The sequence below is a fragment of the Lolium rigidum genome, chromosome 3 (genome assembly GCF_022539505.1).
Source record: "Lolium rigidum isolate FL_2022 chromosome 3, APGP_CSIRO_Lrig_0.1, whole genome shotgun sequence".
Taxonomy (NCBI): Eukaryota; Viridiplantae; Streptophyta; class Magnoliopsida; order Poales; family Poaceae; genus Lolium; species Lolium rigidum.
Window position 1 is genome coordinate 13,997,663 of NC_061510.1, and position 23,280 is coordinate 14,020,942.

The following is a 23,280-nucleotide window of genomic DNA, read 5'->3' on the forward strand; positions in this document are numbered from 1 at the left end:
CGCTAGGGCGCTAGAGATGATTTTTTATCCACACAATGGTCCATTTACGTCGTCCCGTTGGAGATGCTCTTAGATTTCTTTTTAGAGCACAACATCAGGATGAAGTTGGAACGCACTCTCCCCGGCAATTGCAGAGAGGATCTTATCAACCCCCTCTTCAATCTCCTTCTCCATGTCCTCATTGTCCAATGCCGAATCCACCGCATCAATGAATTTTTCCTCCATGACACCAATATACACCACAAAGAACAATGAAATCAGAACACGTACGGGTACAAAACAAAGTGGTTTGGTATATCGTTGTCTTCTCTTTGCTGAATTTTCTGCATTGTGGCACCTACCTCTGGACATTCAAGACAATGCTTCACTACTTGTTCCGCGATTGAGGTTTCCCTGGGTGGCAAAGTCCATGTGAGTTGTGCACACTAGTAGAAAAAGGGCCTCTAGTCCCGGTTCATAACGGGCTTTAGTTCTGGTTGTGCAACCGGGACTAAAGGGTCGAGACTACATGCTCTCCCCTTTAGTCTCGGTTGCTTACGAACCGGGACTAAAGATCAATCCACGTGGGTTCCGTGCGCCGGGGCAAAAATGTCTCCAGGTGAATTTTTCTAATTTTATTTTTTAAAAAAAAATTCACTCCATTTTTTTCTATTTTTTTCAGAATTTCTATTATTTCAGTTATTTGCATAGTTTGTCTCTATCTCTAACTACACTTATCTCTAGTCAAATTACTTAGTCATGGTCAAACTTCTCGCTCGGTCACCCATCCTCCCACTACTCAAGCACTAGCACGTTTAACTTTCGAGTTCCATCCCGTTCCGCATCCAAGTGCTTCGCGCGCATGTATGTGATAGTAGTAATATGTCAATCCTATTAACATGTTGGTCGATGTCACATATCTTTATTGTTTGAATTTCAAATAATTCGTTTAATAAACAAAATTAATGATGTAGTAATAATCTTGAATAAATAAATAAACATTAACTTTTTAACTTGTATTATTTTTAATTTTTTTTAATTTTTTAATATTTTTTATATTTTCTTTGCCAAACCTAAAACCTAAAAATTTGAAAATCTAAAAATTGGGTAAAAGTAATAGTAATCTTTATGCAGGATGCAATTATTAATTTTAATTTTTAATAAAAAAAATATATAAAATCCGTAATTTATAGCAAAAACTAAAATCTTCCTACTTTCGTATTTTCATTTGGAATTTTGAGTATCTAAAATTTGGCTAACCGGGTTAACCCCGGTGAATTTGGATGTAATTTTTTCCCATGATGATTTTGATATATTATACGTTTTTTCCGACGTCGTATGCAAATGTTAATGCGGTTTTACCATTTTTTAAACCTTTTTTGCAAAAAAGTGAAAATTCGAATTTCTTAATTTCACCGAATAGTAGGTTGCATAACATACAAGAATCTGGAAATATTTTATTTTTTGAATTTTCTATCATTTTCTTTTGTATTTTACAAAGCAAAAAAAGGCAATCCAGGGGGGTGAAGGGTGTGTGGGGAGTAAAAAACCAGGAAAATGCTTTAGTCCCGGTTGTACCCACCAACCGAGACTAAAGAGGCCTGCGCCGGCTGGCAGCCCACCATAGCCCTTTAGTCCCGGTTGGTGAGCATTAGTCTCGGTTCACCAGCAGAACCGGGACTAAAGACCCCATTAGTCTCGGGTCAAAGTATTTGGGGACTAATGGGTTGGGATGGAAGGCCTTTTTTCTACTAGTGGCACCTAGTGACGAGCTGGATAATCATTGTTTTACATCAGTCTTAGTAAGAGGGGGCGGCAACATAGGAGATTTCGTTTTTGCTGATGTTTCTTGTGCATCAAGTCTCGATTTCCAATCCCGCACCGTCGCGGCCTTCGATTTGTCCATCGCTGGATGTGCACCTCTTACTTGAAAAAATGAAATGGCAGGGAGGGGAGGGAGAGATCGAGCGAAGGAAGCTAGGGTTTCTTCCTCTGCTTTTTGCTAGAAATGGGGAGGATTAAGAAAAGGAGGAGGGGATGCGGCTGAGGTGGGGTTTTTATACGTCTGTCCACTTGTGGGTTGCGGTCATGCGGGTGTGGACGCGTGCCTTTTTATTTTTTCCGCATGTGACACGTGCCCTCCTCTCTTTCCTTGCCTTTCTCCTTGCGGGTGCGGTGATGGCAGCATACAAATACAAAACGAATACGAACAGTGCCCGTACAAACGGGTCAGGAGGGGCATGTACAATGGGTTCTGTGTGGGTTGGAACTACCCACAAGAGGCTGAAATTACCATCTTACCCTTTATCGCGATTTAATCATAACTATCGTTTTAATGCAATGTAACGTTTCTGGTTGGGGGCCTATCGAAGCACGAGCCTTATATGAATGATTTCTTTTGTGTTCATGCACAGGAGCGTAAAGGTTTTTTCTTTTTAAATGTCAATTGTACGCCAAAAAATGTAAGCATAGTGATGATAATACCATGTATATGTGGCATTGCCATCTAGGTCACATTGGCGTTAAGCGCGTGAAGAAGTTCCATTCTAATGGACTTTTGGAGTCGCTAGAATTTGGATCTCTTGGCCGATGTGAGTCCTGCCTTATCGGCAAGATGACCAAGACACTGTTCTCCAGAGTGATGGAACAGGTACAAGACCTATTGGGAATCATAAATACATATGTGTGTGGACCAATGAGCGTCTCAACGCGCAATGAATATCGAGGTGGAGAAGTTCAAGGAATTTCAGAGTGGGGTTGAAAATCAACTTAACTAGAAAATCAAGCACCTTCATTTTGATCGAGGTGGAGAGTATTGGAGTTATGAGTTTGTCATACATCTCAATACTTGTGGCATTGTCCCACAACTTATGCCAGCTATAAAACCACAGAGAAATGGTGTGTCAGGGCGACACAATAGCACTCTATTGGATAGCGTATGGTCTATGATGTGTCTTACTGCTACTAGGAAAATGCTAATGAGTGGCGCACCACTATTGACCATCAGCGCACCCTAGTGTGCCACTGCTATCACGCCATTGCTAGCCCATAGAAGTATTGCTAGTTTGGAGAGGTGCGCCGTTGGTACTTAGAATGGTGCGCTAATGCTAGCCTTTAGGAGTGCACCACAGTGGTGCGCCACTGCTGTATTTTGGGGTGCGCCCCTGAGAGGTGTGCCGCTAAAGTGGTACTAGGTGCGCCACTGTTAGTAATTCGACTATTTGAATTCAATTTTAATTCCTGGTATTTGTATAGGTTACACAATACAGTATAATACATGACATAATACATAGACAATACATCATAGTATATCATCATAGTTGTTCACATTGGCCTCCGAATTCAAAGTATGGATTCAAATATTACAAAAGTTAGGATCTCGAGATCGAGTAGCTAGCATAGTTGTCGTCACGAGGTTACAAGGTCGATGAGCTAAACTACCATCACATAGAAGAGAGCTACGGTCACTACGAGCATCAATGCGATGAAAGTGGTCTTCATACGGTTCCTCCTCCGCTCCCTCCTCTCTCCCGCTAGATAGCGCGCCTATCTGTCTTCGGCCTCCGCTCTAGTGATGTACCCTTTGTAACTTTTACCGCTAAAATGGTGAACATGTCTCCGACACTCCTCCCAGTCGCCGTAGACTCTAGGAACCTTACTCTTGTACACGACATACGATGTGTCTTAATGGTAATATGGATTCATACAGTTAAAGGATAAAAAAATTAAAAAAAGAATAGTCTTGCTACAGAGATCTGTAGCAGCGGACCAAACACCACTTAGACAACACGAGAATTTATCTTCTGCAAAAGCGACGCCTCTAAGAAGGAAAGAGTGCATATACGCTATCATCGTCTTGATCATAGATCATAAGTTTTCACCAAGGAGAAAGTCCGCGCTCACAAAAAAATGTCTCCAGCAAGGATCATTGGTAGGCACTGTTAGACAGATGTGTCATGCATCGTGACATATCCCATAATCCCCTAAATCGTGGAGAGTCCATATTTGTATGATCTTTCATTTATGGTTATGATTGTAATATTTATTTATATATACATGCAATGGAAAAGACCCAAATATGATCGATCTTCTCACATGGTATCAGCCAAATTTTCTTAACCCCTATGCTTGTGTTCTTGAGTGTGTTCCATTTTAATTCCAGATCTGACCTAGCGAGCTCATCGTGGGGTACGCGAGATCTTCGGTGGCACTAGCTGGACTCCTCGGGCCTGTCGGCGAAGTCGTTCGTTGCAAAGGACGAAGCATAAACCTCCCTGCCTCGAGTTAAGCTCATGGCCTGAACAGCTCGTGCCGTCGCCTTCTAAATTAATGGCTGAATAATCAGTGAGCAGCAAGAACCAGCCGTGGTTTTTTTTTCGCACCAACGTGGCGAGCGTGGCATCACTCACTCGATCGGTTGTCGACATACGGTTAGAGCAGAAAACAAGTTGACCCCTGCAGAGCCAAAGATCGCATGCACCACCCAGACCCAGATAACTGAGAGCCAAACTAGGAGCTCGCGCGCGTTTCCATGGCTACGCCGACGGTCGTGCTCCTGCCGGTCTGGGCGTCGGGCCATTTCATGCCGACGCTCGAGGCCGGCAAGCTCCTCGTTGCGGCCCTCGGCGCCGGCTTCTCGCTCACCGTGCTCGTCATGGGCGCACCGACGCGCGAGTCCGCTCTGGAGGTAGCCGCGCACGTCGCACGCGAGGCCAACGGCGGCGTGGTGAGTTTCCGCCACCTCCCGCCCGTGGAACCGCCGACGGACTGCGCGACCGTCGAGGAGTTCACCTCCCGCTACATCCATCTCCACGCGCCGCACGTAAAGGACGCCGTGGCCGCGCTGCCCGGCCCCGCAGTCGCGCTCGTCGTCGAGTTCACCTCCACGACCATGCTCGACGTCGCGCGCGAGCTCGGCGTGCCGGCGTACGTGTACTTCGCGTCGTCTGCCGCCATGCTCGCGCTCATGATGCGGCTGCCGGCGCTCCACGAGGAGGTGCCCGCGGATTTCGCGGAGATGGACGGGGAGCTGGTGGTGCACGACGTGCCCGGCTTGCCGCCGCTGCCGGCTTCGTGCATGCCGGCGTCCGTGATGGTGAAAAGCAGCCCTAGCTACGCGGACACCGCGTACCATGGTGGCCGACTCGCGGAGGCCGCGGGCATAATCCTGAACACGGTGGCCGAGCTGGAACCGGCGGTGGTTGCGGCGGTCGCGGAGGGGCGGTGCATGCCCGGGCGCCCGCCGCCTGTTGTGTACCCCATCGGACCGGTGATCCCGTCAGCTGCTGATAGCAGTGACCACGAGTGCCTCCGGTGGCTCGACGCGCAGCCACGGGGCTCGGTAGTCTTCCTCTGCTTTGGCAGCATGGGATTCCTCGGAGCGACGCAGGTGAGGGAGGCCGCCGTTGGTCTCGAGCGAAGCGGGCACCGGTTCCTGTGGGTTCTACGGACGCCACCGCCGGACGCCGACGGCCTGGAGCTGCTCCCGGAGGGATTCTTGGATCGGACGAGGGGGAGAGGTCTCGTTTGGCCGGCGTGGGCGCCGCAGAGGGAGGTCCTCGCCCACCCCGCCGTGGGTGGCTTTGTGACGCACTGCGGCTGGAACTCGGTGCTGGAGGCCCTGCGGTTCGGCGTGCCGATGGCGCCATGGCCGCTGTACGCGGAGCAGCACCTGAATGCGTTCGAGCTCGTGGTCGCCATGGGCGTGGCCGTCAAGATGGGCGTGGACAGGAAGAGGAATAACTTGGTCGAGGCGGCGGAGCTGGAGCGGGCGCTACGGTGCCTCATGGACGGCAGCGGCACGGAGGGGACGCAGGCGAGGGAGCGAGCTGCGGAGGCCAAGGCCGCCTGCCTCAAGGCGGTGGAGGGCGGAGGGTCGTCTTACGGTTCGTTACAGGCCGCCGCGGCAGCCGTTGGGCGTGCGTGGGACGTGAGAAGCACTGGTGGTGGTGGACGGCAATGAATGCCACGATTGATTCATTTCTAGACGTCGTCATACGTGTAGGCCGGGTACCTTTTTTTTTTCAGTACTGGACCCAGGGGATCGATCGTCTACTGTCTTCTTCAACTCCATGACACCATGAAACTGCAAACCCACATGTTAAATCGACCACATGTCTTCTGTCATCATGATGAAACCATTAAACACCTTTTTTTCCAGTGCCATTTTGCTAGATCTATATGGTCAGTCATCCAAGTAGCATCTACCCTGTATCCCCCGACTAGTGTGTCCAATGTCTTTGGCAATTGGCTTCACGGTATCGATTCAAGGTTTAAGTTGCTTCTTAGGGTGGGAGCGCTAGCAGTTATCTGGGCGCTTTGGCTAAGTAGAAATGACAAGATTTTTAACGATAAAAATTGTTCCTTGTTGCAGGTCATCTACAGATGTACAGGTATTCTCCGTTCATGGTTACCTCTTCAGCGGATGGAGAACCGAGACCTCTTTATGGAGGTCTGTACACGGTTGGAGGATACGGCGAGGGATACTTTTTCCCTACATGGGTGGCAGCATAGTCTACGGATAGCAGCACCACCTTCACCCTAGGCGTTATATGATTTATCGTTCCGATATGTATTTCGCCTTTTTTATACTTTGATTCCAGATACTTGAACGGCTGTGTGCATCCTGGTTATGCAGAGGCTGGATGTAATTGCTTATCAGAAGTAATAAAGCATCCTTTATCGAAAAAAGTGTGGTGGCCTAGTCTCCCGGCCTCGTGGCATTGTCAGGAGTCACCCATAGCCATGGCTGGTGCGTCGACTTGCCCCGTGGGAGCTGGTGGGTGGCGTGGGCACTACCAGCTCGGCTAGAATAATGGAGGTGGTCCTAACATCCCTCTCACACCATGATAAAGAACTTCTTCATTGATCTGGCGGGAGTGTCGAGTTTTGAAAGGATCCGCCGGTGTACTCTAACGGACGACATGACGGAGATTACCAGATGGGATGATATTTACTCGTGCGTAGACATGTTTTTTTTACTGTCCGGGTTTAGAGGGGGCGATTCAAAACTCTACAATATGTTGCCATCATGTTACATGTCTTTATTTCAACGGTGAAGTCAGTCGTGGAGAAGCAAATGGAAGCTGAGATCTGGGAACTCATTATGGTGGTTCAAGTCCTGATGATCGTGGGGTTTTGGCTTGCTGATTGTAGCACCGGAATCAACAAGTGGGGGCGAGAGCACCAAAGAATTTCAGTCTCTAAACTTGCAGGGTGAAAATCCAAGGTCTGGCCTTAATTGATTGCGTCTATGAGAAGACTGGCCACACTTAGACATTTTCCATTGCATGTATATATAGACAAATATTACAATTCTAATCATAAATGGGAGATCATACAAATAAGGACTCAACGCGTTTTAGAGGATTATGTCATGCTACGTGACATATCTGTCTAATACTCCCCCCGCAATCACAACCGGAGGACAATGGTCGTTGATACTAGACCGAAAATCCAGAAACAACGGTGATAGAAGGCCCTTCGTCAAGATGTCGGCGATGTTGAAGAACGTGTGCCACTTGGGGAAGACGTTAGACATGAAGTCGAGGACGACCGGGACGAGGGAGCGTACGCTCTGGATGGCGGTGGCTTATGCCCATAGGAGGGAGTCAGGCTGAGGTGCGATGGGCTCGAAGGGAGCCATGGAGGAAGAAGGGGGGCTGCGGCCGGCTAGGTGTTGAGGAAGCCGCCGGATGCAGCTAGGATTGAGAGGGGAGGGAGAGGTGGGTACAAAAAATTTATTCTCGAAGCCTATCAAACATGGCGCAATGGTGAAAACTTATTGTAATTCGGATAAACGTTTCAAAAGATATTTCAGTCACTTTTGGACTATATATCCTTCACTTTTGGCAAAATCTTTTATTTTTAGGATAAATCTGATATATTTTAAAATGTTATTTAAAATATAGCACGCTATTAGCACGGCATAGTGTCCATAGAGTTTAAAGGAGACCGCCGCTATTTCATTTAGCACACTATTTTAAACCTTATTTGAAATAGAATAAAAAATGGTGATGTTAGAGAGAGGTGCGGCACATGTAAGGATCTAGCTCAAGTGAGGAACAAGGGTTTTGGAGGAAGGGCCATGCCCCTGCCGACGAATGTGTTTGTGCTGATCGATGGAGGAGGATGCGTCAATTAGATGTCGTGAAGAGCAATGAATGTGGAAAAAGGAAAAATAATAATGGTGAATGAGACATGAAAAGCTGCTCAGATGTTGAAAAAGTTTTTTATTAGATGATTAGGATGCATTTTTTACATGGATTGTTTTCGTGCAAAAAAAGAATAAGAAAGGATTTTATTGACGTAGAAAGTAGAGAGGATTGTGCTCTTTTTCTATTTGGAAAAATGAAGCCAATCTTGTTTTTTCAAGAAAAAATGAAGCCAATCAGTATATATACATATAGTACACTCGGTAACGGCCCATTAGCTTGCTCATCGCCTTTGTTTATGCTAGGAGGAGGGATGTCACCGCCTAGGGATGGCATGGCAATGGGTACCCATCACCCGTGTACCCGGCGGGTAAAAACCCAACAAGAGTATGGGTATGGGACAAAAAATTACTCATGGGTAGACAAATGGGAAAATATTGCACCTATTTGGTAGAGTGGGTATGGGTATGGGAATATGGGATGGTAGAACCCATACCCATGTACCCGCGTACCCGGCCAACATGGTGACACGTGGGGTTTCATATAATATCATAATATCCTAACGTACCAAAAAAGCCCAAATAATAATCCCACTAATACCTCTTCCATGATCTCAGGTAATTATTGTTTGACCTCATCTCCCATAATTACCGCGTAGAATAGTTGTGAGGCTGAACCTATTCACTTATCAGTATGACATTCACGTCCCAGATAAATCGAATTGCTCAAGTTTATGTCAGTTGAACGTTTATATTATTGAGATTTTATTGTAATGCTTATTTGTGGCCTTACATACGGTCAAATGACCTCTATATTTTCTGAGTTTGTGAACCTAAGGCGATTACTATGTGCCACTGTTATAAATTATGGTTATATATTTTTGTCGACGAGTATTTTGTAAAAAATTTGATGTGTTTTAAACCCGGATTTTTTACCCACGGGTACCCATTTACCCTACCGGGTGACGGGTATGGGAAAAACTTATACCCATCGACGGGTATGGGTACGGGTAATGGGTGAGATTGAGGAGATGGATACGGGTACAGGTATGGGACTCCCGATCGAAGCAAGGAAGATGGAAATCCTAGAACACAACATTTGACTCGAGCAAAAACTTTTCGAAGGTCGGTCTTTTTCTAACTATCTCTGAAAAACGATGATGTCAAATAGATAAAGGAGAAAATGGTGATGTTAGGGAGAGGTGCGGCACACATAAGGATCTAGCTCAAGTGAGCAATGAGGGTTTTTTTAGGAAGGGCCATGCTCCTGCCGACGAATGTGTTTGTGGTGATTGATGTAGGAGGATGCGGCAGTTTGACGGCGTGAAGAGCAATGAATGTGGAAAAACAAAAGAAAAATGGTGGATGAGACATGAACAAGTGCTCAGATGCTGAAAAATGTGTTTTATTAGATGATCAGGATTCATTATTTTTAGATGGATTGTTATCCGGCAAAAAAATAGGTGATTTTCTTTGGCGTAGAAAGAAGAGAGGATTGTGATTTTTTTATTTGGACAAATTGAAGCCAATCAGTATATATATACATAGTACACTCGGTAAAAGATGGGCCACATGGCCTGCGGAAACCCTAGAACACGAGGCACCGAAGATCGAGGCGTATCATGTCGCCACTTCGATTGTTCGGCTCTCTCGTCGCCGGGAGGCTCTCCTCACGCCGGATCTGCGGACAAGCTTTAGGATCCGCGAGGCTCCTGCACCAGTCTGTACGTCACAAATTCCCTCTCTGTCTCTCTTCCTCTATGCGCGTGATGAATTTACTATCATCTTGTGCAGAGGACACTTACTGGCAATGTGGGTGGATCTGGCTTCCGTGGCAGGTAGTTTACCCGCTTTCAGCTTATACGATGTTGTATGTAGGTTGGCAGTTTGATTTTGGCGCTCGATCTATCTCCAAATCTTTTCCTCCAGTAACAAATTAGACCGGTTCATGTACAAAGGGATTCCTTCCTCGCAGTCCCAGTAAAATTCGATCGGGTTAAGAGGTGATGTTTTTATAGTTGTGGAATTTAGGGTTTTAATTGTGGCCGTTTACTGTTTTGTGTTTGCGTATTAGTGACAGAAGGCGTGTGTTTTTTTTGCCCATGATGATTGACAAACTATTCAAAGTTATCAAATACAAGCCTAAGAGTATGAGGAATATAAGTTGACTGCTGGGTCTTGAAAATCTTCTCAACCTAGTAGTTGCCTGTAGTATTTAGATAAATTTTAATGGTTGTCATAACTATGTCTTGTAACAGGACTCATATTCTGAAACTTATACTTATTTGATTCGCTAGTTTGTTTAGATTGTTCAAGTGAGCAGTAAGTAAGATTTATATTGTATTTTCAAATCGAATCATGGATTAATATGATTTAGGAAACATGGAGTGTGTCCCAGTCAGTCTCATCTAATTATTGCCATGTGAGCCTGCTATTTTGCTAGCCAACTTTAGATGCTTGGAAGAGACTGAGGGTCAGTGTTGCTGTTGCTTTTCATTTTAAGGTTTATTTGAACTTGAACATCCACACTAGTTCTGAAGTTTTTCGTTTTGGCACTATGCAAGGCATGAAACCCAGATCGAGCTGCAACGGACAACACAGGTTGTAGAGATAGAAGATGTACATTGTGATTAAGCATGAGCAAGAAGTGATGATTTCATAGCTCCAGCTGTTGTGCAGTTGTTGTATTAGCTGTGTTTGTTTGTTTGGTTTTTGTGCTTTCCTAATAACTGCAGAAGGTGGAATTTGGTTCTATTGCTCACAAGGATTGAAAAATATTAGTCAAAATGATGAAACTTAAGCCTAAGAGTAAGAGTGATATAAGTTGAGTGAGGGATATTGAAAAACTTCTCAATGACTTGTTGTCTAAAATTAAATAAATTTTCAACTATGTCTAGTAACAGGACTGATATTCTGATACATTATAGTTTGTATTTGATATGCTAGTTTGATTTGATTGTTCTACGCAGCATTAGAGTAAGATTACTGGATGTTGGAAACCTGGAGTTTGTTCCAGTCAGTCTCATCTAATTCTTCATACCCTTAATATGCAGGTTGCCCATGGGTGAATTGCATCGTAGTGTTGTGACAGTGGGTGCCTTGTCTCTCTTTGGGGGTGGTATTTTGTATTTGAAAGATGACCCTGAAGAGCCAGCAGGTACGAAATGAATCTGCTTTAATTTGGATATCCTGCCTTGTTAATTTTCTCTGACCATAAATCTTGCCTCGCTGATTGCAGCCCGCAAGCTGATTTACCAGGAGGCCCTGGAGGAGGAAACCTATGAGGAGAAAGCCATGAAAAAAAGGTTTGAAGAGTGGATGATCAAGTACGACCGCAAGTACAGGGACAATGAGGAGAAGGCGATGCGGTACAAGATATTCAAGCGTACGGCACAACGCGTTGACGAGCTTAACTTGAGGCCGGGGGCTTTATCCACCGTTGGAACAAACGATTTCGCCGACAGAACTGCTGAAGAGAGGCCAAGCGGAGCTTCCAGGACAAGGGGCAACTATCAGTTTTAGATCGTTCCTGCTATGAGTATCTTGTGCAACTGTTGTGCTATATATGTATGTTAGAGTGATAACCTTAACTTAATGTGTTATTGATGGTGGACGTACTTAAGAACCTTCATGAAATCAGGGTGTATTAGCTAGCTTTATGGATTATATCATATCATAGATCTATATTTTGCAAGTCAAGACCCGGAACCCATGCTACTGGTTGACTCTGTGTGTTGTTCTTGTTCCTAAAGTGTGTCAAAATCAAAATACATTGTCAGCATCCAGCAATCGAGCATATTAAATGTACACATGTACATTATCATGTTATTACCCAAAAATATAAATCTCTAGACTGGCATGTAAGTACAAAAGTATTTCCATATAAGTATGAAGGTTAGGTACATTATTATTTTGCACTGTAAGACGGTCAAGTTCAAATGAATTGAACGTGCAAAAAATTGTGGCTGGGGATTTGTTGCAAGACGCACGAAAATGGTAAAACTATTGCTGCTAATGATGTTAGAAACTGATTCTGCACAACTGAAGACTGAAGTGATCACTGAAGACTACGATCTGACTGCATTAGGAGTTATATTCATTATTCAGTGGTACTAAGTTTCGGTTGTGCGTGGGTTTTACTGATGCTTGTGTTGTGTCTTGCTGCCCTCCGACCTGTAATTCAGTAGTGCCTTCTTTAGCGGCGAGTGGCCATGGTGCTAATTCAGGAATGTCCTTGCATAATTTCAAGACGAATGATGATGATGACAACAACGGCGACGATACGGAGAAGTCAGTAGTAGGTCGGAAGTAAATCTGCCTCAGTTTTTTGCATGCTAGTCTTCAATTACCTGACCACTCATCAACCTTGCCTCCCTCGAAGTTTCAGCTTGCAACCAGGGTGGTCATTTCAACGTGGCCCTGGACGGGAAGGAAACTATGGAGGAGAAGGCCATGAAGAGGAGGTTTGCGGAGTGGATGGTCAAGCACGGCCGCAGGTATGAGGACGAGGAGGAGAAGGCGATGCGGTACAAGATGCTCAGGCGAATGTCGCGGTTCGTCGATGAGCATACCCGCAAAAAAAAACGCGAGGCCAGGCCGCTTATCCACCCGTACATCTTTGGTTTTGGGCTAACTAGTAGCTAGCTAATGCACCGTGCTAGCTAGCTAATGCACCTTCACTCGCTGAAGGTTCAGAAGCATACAGGCAGGGACTAGCTAGCTACAACAAGTGACGGTTGCATCATCGTTGTTGATCTCGGCCGCGTCGGAGTCTGGCAAAACTCCGCACAACCAGCTGAGCTCCTCCTCGTTCCTGTCGGCGAATCTGTTTGCCCCACGGCGAAACAGCGAGATTTTTTATGGAGAATATCTGTTGCTTTCAAAGATATTCCCATCATTGGTCTGCTCAATGTGTTAGAGCTTGACAAGGTTGAACAATATATATCAGTTGCTTTCAAAGATATTCCCTTCTTTTTCACCCAGTCTGTCAGAGTTTTCTCAGACTGCATCTCTTGCCTTGCTGAAAGATCACGGTGTACCGTATACGTACTCTCCTGCTGGAGAGAACTAATTAACGGTTGTTTTTTCTTTGCAGATGCCAAACATCTCGGCTCTATTTTTTTAGAATTTCCACGGCCAGTCTGCATATGCTGATCGTATGACTTCCCCTTGATCTGAGCAGCCACTGCTCTGGCGAAACGAAATTCCTTACTCTGTAATACAATTGCACTTCAGGTTCAGGGCAATTGACTGTAATTTAGTTTTCGTCATTTGGCTGCTGTTCATCACTGACCAGCACCTCCAGCTGAAACTGGGCATCGGCAAGCTTAAAAAGAAAGTGATGTGCAACATGCTCGTTGTTGCACGTGAAAAGAATTATACAACGAATACGTGACTATTTGGTTTAGAATATTCAAAAGTTTGACAACTCAGGTTTTCCAAAATTAAACCACATTCAGGCATCCTAAAGGCAACACAGTTTCACAGCTCAAGAGTGCATGTTATTAAAACAACTCGCATTCTCTCCAAAAAGAAACATATATATGACTGGATTTGGACGGCATATATATATATCTGAACACCTATCCATCAAACAACATTGGAGCTGTGCATCTGGAAAACTTGCAAATGGTAAACATAGTTATCGTAAAACTCAGTTCAGTTCTGCCGTTGGTTTGGACAGAACCCACGGCCAAGACAAAACCGGAGAGCACAGAAATGAAAGATAGGCCAGAGTTCTCACAAGAGCAGTCTCTGGCACAGTGGATGCCAACACTGGACCAACAACCCTTCACAATAACAGACTAGGACCACACGCAGCAAGATTACGACGATTCTTTCTTCTCTGCCTCCGGTTCCTTCTTCGCTTCAGGTTCCTTCTTCTCCTCTGCAGCCTCTTCAAAGGTCGTTCCTGGGACGAGATCCGGAACATCATCATCGTCGTCCTGAGCGGCACCAATGCTGGCCCCAGCATCAGCACCAGGCATCTGCTTCTGGAACTGCTCAGCAAGCCTCCGCAGGTTGTCCAAGTTATCAGGGCCTGCAAGTAAGGAACTTCCAAATGAGACATACTGCTATAAAGGCACATGCTCGGTTCACTCATGGTGCTATTCAAGCAGTACCAAGACATTTCACCAGAAATATAGGGAATAATTCTTTGACTAATGAAACAATGTAAAGAGTCATACCCAGTTGGTTGATAATCGTTGGCAGCAGATCTTGCAGCTCTGTAGAAGAAAGAGTCAAAGAAGAAATTTCAGTTATTCAAGTTCAAGAATGTGGAGTGCTCACAAAAGAACATATATGATAGAGCTGGAATTTAATACTCACTCCGATTCAAATTAATTGACTCCACTTTATCTAGATACTGAAAGTACCTAGATGCATATGTTGACTAGATACATCTATATATATATAAAGTGGAGTCAATTAATTTGAATTGGAGGGAGTAGTTTGGTTTGCCTCAACTTTTATTGCATGTGTAAATCAACTTACAAACAAACATGAATGAATTAAATATAGTAACTAATCCTGGAGAGTTTAGCTACGGTGCAATTTCGTGATATTGGCATTAGTAAACTGCAACCTGCCTTTGGAAACATAATCAATCTGATTTTGATGTACAAAAGTCATGCAATTTAAGTTGATACCATGTGCCGTCTACATTATAATATTTATTTATGTACCCATGAGGCATAAAAGTAGATGTAAAAGTCAAGTTCAGATCACTGCCAAAGCAGTTCACAAGGTGTATTTATGTTGCTCCAGGTAAAGAAGGCTGTTTAATCAAACAATTAAGCCATGAAGATTCTAAAGCAAGACTTACTTTTTGTCTGTGGTGTTCCACTGACCACCCATGTGTTTGCAGCAATGGATGCTTGCACTGCAGGAAACCAACAAATACCAATGTTAGAAGAAACACGTTGTGGGTGGATCCTTACTTCCGTAGAAGTACTGGTTTAACAAGGCAACGTTTCACCTTTGGGATTCTGAAACTGGATGACTACATCATCCTTGAAGATGTTGACCTCTTCAATACCAGGAATGGTGTTCACTCCTACTCTTTTCAAGGTGCTCTGAAGCCTCTTGTCATCAGTGGTCGTGGTCTTGTGAACCGCCTTCTTCTTCCTGCCACCAATAGTGGGAAACTAAGTATTAACTAGAGGAGAAATGCTTCATATATTTGTACTCATATTATGCTGATTTAAGAGTCCATTAAATGGATTTCGCTGACGGGTCAAATTAGAAATGTAAATCCAGCATGTTTGGATGATAATCAATATGCTAATATAGCTAGCACAGCTTCAAAGTTAGCAATTTTACAAGGATAGCTAGCAGAACCGGTTCACAGAGCGTCAACTAATAGATGTTAGCTGACATATCAATTTCAAAATGTGAAACAAGCATGTTTGGTTGATAATAAACAAGCTTAGCTAGCACGTTTCATATTAGGCATTTTTACACGGGATAGCTAGCAAAAATGATTCGCAGGGCAAGAGATATTCTTGGGAGGAAACGTTGTAAATAAGCTTAGCCAGAACTTTCCATATTATGCATTTTTTACACAGGGTAGCTAGCAAAGATGATTCACAGGTCACAAGATATTCGTTGTGAGGAAACATTTCATATCTGAAGCAAACGGCTTCCACAGGTAACAAAGTGAAGACAGAGAGAGAGCAAACCTGCGCACGCTGCCCTTGCCCCCGGTGCGCACGGCACCGGCCATCTTCTTCAGCTTGTCGACATTCATCTGCATGATACACGAGCGCTTGCTTTAATAACAGGGCATGCGAGCTGAAAGGGATCTTGCAGTGTTAGTCACTGACTATTCAGTCAAGCAGCGGCGTCCTGGCGCGGCTGCGAGCAGCGGGCGATTCCTCGCTAACCTAACGACCGAACCAACCTGAGACGACACGGGACGACATCAGAGCAGCTAAATCTAATCTCGCTCCTCCCCTTCCTGCCGGTCAGACCCCCTCCGGCGAATCGAGCGTAAGCCATGGACGGAGCAAAACACATCTACCACAACAACCCAAAACTAAAGAATCCACAAGATCGGCCACACCATTCGTATCCATCCCAATCGATCCACCCACCCGCGACGAGATCGAATTAAAAGCTGCGGTAACCGAGCGCGGCGCAACTTGGCGGAGAGAGAGGAAGAGGAGATGGGCGCGGCGGCTCACCTTGGGCAGGCGACGTCGGCGGCGGCGGTGGCGGTGGCGGCGGCGGGCAGGGGAAAGGGGATTAGTAGGAGTAGATAGGGCTCTGGAGGCCAACCACTCTTGCTTTTCTTCGCTCGGCGTTAGGGTTTTAACAACCGCGGGATCGATCCTGGCCGTCCGATCTGTAGGCGCGCGCGCACGGGGAGGTGTGAGGTTCCATGTTGTCACGTGTCCTCAACCCAAGAGTTGTACAAAGTTCAGTTGAAAAAAAAAGAGTTGTACTACAAAGTTGGAACTTGGAACAGAGAATGGTGTCATCACCTCGTATCTTCAAGTTCCTCAATATATGCCGATGGAAAACGAAGGCACGAATATTCACATTTTATCCTTAGCCTGCTTTTTTCGAAATGGGGTGAAAACAATTTTAAGGATCACAAATGGTTCATACAAAAATTAACCAACGAAATACAAGAGAAACAAATAGGCTAAGCAGGCCTAGAAAGTTGCCAGCTAGCCTGGTTGTAGAAATTCTGGGCAACTCTCCATAGGCGAGTGCATCTAGTAACCATATGCACTTGCTAATCCTCCGGTACCAAGAGGGGACAATGTAGCTATATGGATAGCCTGCAAAAAATTGGAAGTAGTAGCATTATTAAAAACCACATTATTTCGACATCTACAAATAGACCAACTCAAAGCTGATACTAAAATATATACTCTTGCTTTAGTTAGTTTGTCTACCCCGGTTAACCATTTCCCAAACATACTTTTAATATTAGTCGGAAAGGGGCAGCTAGCCTGGTTGTAGAAGTCATGGGCAACCATCCATAGGCGGTTGCACCTAGTAAATGGTTTATACAAAAATCAACCAACGAAATACAGGAGAAACAACTAGGCTAAGCATCAGTCGGTCGCCTAGAAAGCTGCCAGCTAGCATGGTTGTAGAAATCATGGGCAACCGTCCATAGGCAGATGCACCTAGTAACAATATGCACTCGAGGGGTCATTTTTGGACCCAATGTGTAACCATATGGATAACCTACAAAAAAATGGAAGTAGTAGCATTATTAAAAACCACATTATTTCAACATTTACAAATAGACCAACTCAAAGCGGACACTCCAATTCGTATCCTTGCTCTAGTTAGTTTGTCTATCTCGGTTAACCTTTTTCCAAACATATTTTTAATATTAGTCGGAGGAGAGGGATACTAAAAGTATAGAAGACAATGCTTCAATCAATTTTAGCAAAAGGACATGATAGGAAGAGATGTTGTACTGATTCATCACAGAAATAACATTTCCTACACCCCTTCCATTGTCTTCTAATCAGATTATCCTTTGTAAGTATTACTTTTCTTAATTCTTATTTAGGAACCACATAAAAATCTATATCTTCAGTGGAATCTTTAATTTCCATAAGTATTTAGATGGGAAATGATCATGTCTGTTCATGAGATCCTCATACATTGACTTCATGTAAATATACCGAAGTCGTTAGCTTCCATACAAACCTGTCTGGCTCATCACTTAACCGTATCGTCAACAATCTATCACATAAATGTACCCAAGCATTCCACTTGACCTCCTCCAAAACCCTTCAGAACCCAATGTTCCAAGGATTAGATGAGAGAACCGAGTGCACTGAAACATTTTTCCGGATAGCGATATTATATACGAACGGATATTGATTTGCCAGAGACCTTTCTCCCAACCAAACATCCTCCCAAAAATTTATTATGCGCCCTGAACCCACGTTAAAAAAAGCTCTACTAAGGGAATCATACTTCACTATCATAAGTCCATCAAATACAATAACAAACACTTGTTTGTAAACGATCCGGGAGAGAAAACTGAATTTGTTGCCTTGTTGGGGACAGGAAGATCCAGTTTTCCAGTCTTTTTTTTTTTTGAATCATGTTTCTACTGGTTTGGACTTTAGTTGGTTCTGCTTACCACCTCATGGGAGGTCTGGAGGAATTCTAGTGGGAATTAATTCGGCTACCCTTCTAGTTCGAAAGATTGAGACCGGAGACTATTGTGTCAAGCTTACCATAAAATCCCGAATTGGTGGCTTCAAGTGGGTTCTCATACCCGTATATGGTTGATAACTGCAATAACACATATCAATTGTAGCTAGTTTCGAAGAGTATCGAACCACGAGGAGCTACTAGTTAGGGTTTTAATGCACTTTGCTACTACCTATTAAAGATTACTTGTAAGTTGCTTTCTAATCTCAAAATGTTTTAAGGGGATGGTTGTAATTGGTTAAAAATAAAGTAAATAAAGCAGTAAAAAGCGTTCTAGGAAATGAGTTGAAACTTAATAAAAAAAAGTGTTCTCAGAGATTAATAGATCCACCTCTAGCATGAGGATTCATGTTAATCAAGACAAAGTATACTTTTAATCATATTGTGTGTGGGAGAGCTCCGTAATAAGATGCGCCCAGAAAGCCATCGGTCATCGTGTCTGTAAATAATCGCAGCAGCTAGTCTTCTGCAATCCTCATATTGACTATTGATGTTAAGGGTTTGACCCCGTGGTCGATATGGGTCTAGTGAGTTCCTATTTATCCCCCTCATCCATCTGTTAAAGTGTCGATACGGTAATGTCACTTCTCGTCATTCACTTTACCACACTTGAAACGGTAGTGAGAGCATCTCCACTCGTCTCCCCGACGAGGCCCCCGGGCGACGTTTTTTCCATCCGGACGGCGAAATTCGGCCCAGTCGCGCCCCCGGTTCCTCGTTTACGTCCGGATTTGGCCCTTCATCCATCCGGCGAGCCCACGCCATCCCCGGTCCCCCGGGGATCTATCGGGGACTCCAGACGAGTGAAAAGCGGGGAAGGGTCCGATCTGTCGGTGACTCGACACACGAACCCCACCGCCACTGTCAACACCCGGATTTTTAAGTCTAGATGCCTATTATGCCATTCCTCGCAATCCCAGGAATATTGTTTTTGCGAGACATAATAGATTGATATCACAACACATCATTCATTACAACACATAATTGTTTTACAACAAAGGATCACATGATCTAGTCTCATTACAATAATAGTTAATCTATTGATCAATTACAAAACACATAGCGGAAGCGAAGTAGCGGTTGTGGTCCATCTTTTCCACAGGCAACTGTTGACGTCAGAAGTGGTTCTAGTTGTCGTAGACGTCCTGCTGTCCTTCATCCTGGTACTGGGGCTCATCTTCATAGTCTGGCCATTTGAATAGCCAGGGACACAGCCGTGAGTACTTTAAAGTACTCGCAAACTAATACTAATGTAAGCACTATCAACTATAGTAAGGGGGTGCTAAGCTCTAAGTTTATTTGCATAAAGGCCAATTTTAGTTCATAAGCATTTGGTAAAAGGCTAATCATTTGCTAAATAACTCAAGTGGGAACATTAGTGTCATTCCCACAACTCAGTTGTGATTCAGGTCAAGTCACCATTCATGTTACTATTTTTGTTCGGAAGAAATATCTGACGATGGAACAGTATGGCCTTTCCAATCGTCCGTAACCGTGGGCACGGCTATTCGAATAGGTTTACACTCTGCAGAGGTTGCACACTTGTGCCACAACATTTGATTACATCCGTCGGGGATAACCCCGAATCATCGTAACTCGATACGCGGATCATCAACCATAACCTTTCACTTATATATCCTAGTATAGGCACCTCTCCCCATGAGCTTGGCCTCCCGGTGAAGACAAACCGTCAACACAGGAACCGCACGAGGCTTGGCCGGACAATTCACCTCATTTCACATCATATCACTTTTAACGGAGGCAGCCTCGGCATAACCCCTATGATGCTTGTTCAGAGGGAACCCATACTAAGACACATAAACTTCCAGTTAAGCCCTACCCATAATCAGGTATTGTGGGGGTACTTGTAAATTGGAAAGGTATTGCATCCAAACCAACCATCAGTTTTTATCAAGTTCACTAATTCATTCAAGTCATATTCACCTTCAAAAATCATTCAAGTCACTTCACTTCACCAAGTTCCCATCTAGAGTAGTCAATTTTATTTGTTAGCTCTAGCAACTTGTAATGAGGGGTGCTAACTAGCTTTGATTGCTCTAGGCTAAATTTGATGCTCGTGTGCTACTCTAGACCAAGTGAATCATAAATCAAAAAGTAACTTTGGTAAATAAAATTCAGTAAAGCTTGTAAAGTAAAAAACTTGGGATAGGACCATTAAGCATAAAGTAAAATATGGTGATGCATTGCTCTTGTAGAGCTTTCCACTTTGCAAGTTTATTAGCTTTCCTTGGTTGGTGTTGTGATCAAAGTTCTCTTCTTCTTCCTCTTGGTAGAAAACCTCCTCCTCTTGATAGTCTCCGGTACTAGCGTCTATAAACGAATACGAGGATCCAATCACCAAACAATAAGTGCTAGACTAATCACACAAATGACTCACACAAGCTATTCTAGCATCACCCTATTATTATCATGTTGGTTGACTTTGTTTTCTTTTTTAAAGAAAAATAATTTCCTCTCATTACAAACATTGATTAGGGTTTCTATTTAATTCTTTGAGAAATAATTTCCTCTCAGTGAATCTTGTTTAAGATTTAATCTCCTCAAATAATATATGAACACATGTTGACCAAGGTCAACACTTCATCATTATTATTTGGGAAAATTGATTTAAATGAGGTGCTACACCTCATGCAATTTAAATCCTATTTGACTTAATATCCCAAGTGAGCAAATATGAGACCAAGCAACAAGGGCCTTCACATTACTTCATACCACTTGGGAAGATGATTTAAATGAGGTGCGACACCTCATAGATTTGAAACCCTAATTTTGAAATAGTTTAAATGGGCTAGAATTTGACTACATAGCCAATACTTTGCTCTAGCCCATGATCATATACAATACCCATATCATTTTTTTCATAAACAATTTGAGTACTTGAAATATGAATTATGAGAGGTGGAATCACCTCAAAATTCCAAATGGTTGATTTTATAACTTTATTTGAAATCTGAAAACTCTCTGACTTGTTATTTTTACTATTCAAATTCTGTAATAGATCTAGGGTTCAAACCAGTGGGGTTGGATGGAGCTTTTCATAAGATTTCCAAAAATATAAAATTTGTGAAATTTGGCCAAGTAGATTTGTCCCTATTTCATTTTGAAAAAGGCATCAGTTTGCAATTTGAATTAAATCAGCAGATTCAAATTTGAATTAAAAGGCCTGGCGGGAAACTAGATGGGCTGCGCAGCGGGAGAGGGAGTGGGCCGGCCCAGCAGCACAGTGGGCCACCTGACAGTGGCCCCCGCTTGTCAGCGAGCGTTAAACCGCGAAGCGGTACGCAGTGAGGTGAGCCGTCGGATTAGAAGGAGGATCGACGGCTGAGGGTCGCCACCTTCCTCGACATGGCTCGCCCGAGAGCTAACCCTACCGGCGGCCAGACTAGGGGGTCGGGGAGCTACCTGGAGGCGAGCGAGCGTCGGCGAGGCGGGCAGAGGTCGTAGAAGAGGGCGGTGAGGCTCCTGGCACCGACATCGGCTCCAATGGGGACTCCAATCTCCGGCGAGGTCGCAAGGTACCGGCGGAGCTCCGGCAAGCAATTCGTGGGCTATGGCTTAAATTGGTGGGCGGCGCTGCTCGAGGAGAGGTTGTGAGGTGAGGGAGGCAGATTGGTGTGCTGAGATCGATCGGAGGACGCCTCTATTTATAGAGTGAGGGGGTGGTCGTGGCGCGCGGGGTAGGTCGTTGATGATGACGGCGAGGGAGGTCACGCTGGGCCAGAGGGATGGTGGCGTCCTGTAGGCGACGTCGAGGTGGTGCTGACGCGCGTCGTGGCGCTGCCAGAGGAGGGACGGGAGCTTCGTCATCGTCCTCGCGTCCTTGCAGTACGGTGCCGGACAGTCGTCGTCCGTGACGACGGCGATAGTGCTCCCCCGTCCAAAACGCCGTGTCTGGGAGGTAGCTGACGTCGAGGGGAGGCTGCAGGTACAAGGAGAGGTCGAGGGGTGGGTTGAGTCGACGGGGCACGGAGGTGTACTGGCGCGCCCGTGGCCATGTATGTGCGCGTGTTGGCGAGGCCGAGGGCGGTGACCACGTCGCGTTCTGAGCGTTGTCGGCTTCCTCCTGGCTCGGGACCTTGTCCAACGTGATCAGCAGTGAAAGGGAAGTCCCAATGACAAGGTGAGGTGGGCTGGAGAGTACCAGGGGCAGGTGTGACAAGAGGGTGATCATGGTGATTGGCATGGTCGTGTCCTTGGTGTTCTGGTGCCCAAACCTTGTCTCTGGGGGCATGGCTTGGTAAAGTGGGGTGAGTCCAGATGATTTGACAAGGTTATCATAGTTGGAGAGGTCTAGAGCTTGTAAAATTAAATCAAGTCCTATATGTATGTGACACATGCAATAATTTTGGGCATGGTTGTGATGTGAGGTGATCATGGCCAACTATGTGAGGTCATGGTGGGGTTTTGTGGTACATGTTGCACTATAGATGAGCCAAGAGATGAATAAAGAGGGGTGGTACATAGTTGGTGGGAGTGGGTGTACCTCTATGTAACTAATTGATTCCCTTTTAAAAACACTCATGTGTGTGTAAATATTATTAAGTTTCTTCATATATAGGTTCTAAATGGTATTGGGCAACCACTCATGGCGTTGGTTTGATTTTTGAAATTGATTTGTGAAGATTCTAAATTTGGAGGGAATCTAGAATTGGTTTCAAAGTAGCATCTTGGGTTGACTATTTTGAGCAATGGTCAAAGATCTGGTCAAGGTGGTCAACACCAAAGTTGTTCATCTTGATGAGGTCTTGGATGAGGTGCAAAGAGTTGTTAGGGTTTGGTTTAATAATCTCTTAATACAAGGGCTCAAAGTGGGTATGTTGTTAAAAATGGCACAAGTGACCATTATCACATGCCACATGGTTTTTGATTTTTATTTGATTTGATTTGATTTCTCTTGACCCAAATGATGTTGTTGATTGATGAAATGGTATAGA

The 23,280-nt window shown here is 44.6% G+C and overlaps 3 protein-coding genes across 3 annotated transcripts; 2 read left to right on the top strand and 1 right to left on the bottom strand.

Annotated features, from left to right (window-relative positions):
- Positions 1–4,411: 4,411 nt before the first annotated feature.
- Positions 4,412–6,094, top strand: LOC124701201 (anthocyanidin 3-O-glucosyltransferase 2-like). The gene is made up of 2 exons (XM_047233253.1): positions 4,412–5,962; positions 6,007–6,094. Exon 1 carries the CDS (start codon positions 4,511–4,513, stop codon positions 5,939–5,941), a length of 1,431 nt encoding a protein of 476 aa, XP_047089209.1. The 5' UTR covers positions 4,412–4,510; the 3' UTR covers positions 5,942–5,962; positions 6,007–6,094.
- Positions 6,095–9,144: 3,050 nt separating this feature from the next.
- LOC124694359 lies at positions 9,145–11,901 on the top strand. Its single transcript, XM_047227353.1, has 5 exons — positions 9,145–9,178; positions 9,303–9,361; positions 9,926–9,969; positions 11,185–11,288; positions 11,370–11,901. Exons 1-5 carry the CDS (start codon positions 9,145–9,147, stop codon positions 11,651–11,653), a joined length of 525 nt encoding a protein of 174 aa, XP_047083309.1. The 3' UTR covers positions 11,654–11,901.
- Positions 11,902–13,610: 1,709 nt separating this feature from the next.
- On the bottom strand, positions 13,611–16,375 carry LOC124701202 (nascent polypeptide-associated complex subunit beta-like). The gene is made up of 6 exons (XM_047233254.1): positions 16,318–16,375; positions 15,814–15,881; positions 15,111–15,259; positions 14,958–15,014; positions 14,320–14,358; positions 13,611–14,171 (listed from the first exon to the last, which is right to left on the bottom strand). Exons 2-6 carry the CDS (start codon positions 15,879–15,881, stop codon positions 13,957–13,959), a joined length of 528 nt encoding a protein of 175 aa, XP_047089210.1. The 5' UTR covers positions 16,318–16,375; the 3' UTR covers positions 13,611–13,956.
- Between the last annotated feature and the right edge of the window lie 6,905 nt (positions 16,376–23,280).

Coding starts and splice junctions, on each gene's coding strand:
- LOC124701202 (XM_047233254.1), bottom strand. CDS start 15,881: ATGAATGTCGACAAGCTGAAGAAGATGGCCGGTGCCGTGCGCACCGGG. Junction 15,015..15,110: donor CCAGTTTCAGAATCCCAAAG/GTGAAACGTTGC, acceptor GGTTTCCTGCAG/TGCAAGCATCCATTGCTGCA. Junction 14,359..14,957: donor TGGAACACCACAGACAAAAA/GTAAGTCTTGCT, acceptor TTTCTTCTACAG/AGCTGCAAGATCTGCTGCCA.
- LOC124701201 (XM_047233253.1), top strand. CDS start 4,511: ATGGCTACGCCGACGGTCGTGCTCCTGCCGGTCTGGGCGTCGGGCCAT.
- LOC124694359 (XM_047227353.1), top strand. CDS start 9,145: ATGGGTGAGATTGAGGAGATGGATACGGGTACAG. Junction 9,179..9,302: donor GGAGATGGATACGGGTACAG/GTATGGGACTCC, acceptor GATGTCAAATAG/ATAAAGGAGAAAATGGTGAT. Junction 9,362..9,925: donor CACATAAGGATCTAGCTCAA/GTGAGCAATGAG, acceptor CATCTTGTGCAG/AGGACACTTACTGGCAATGT.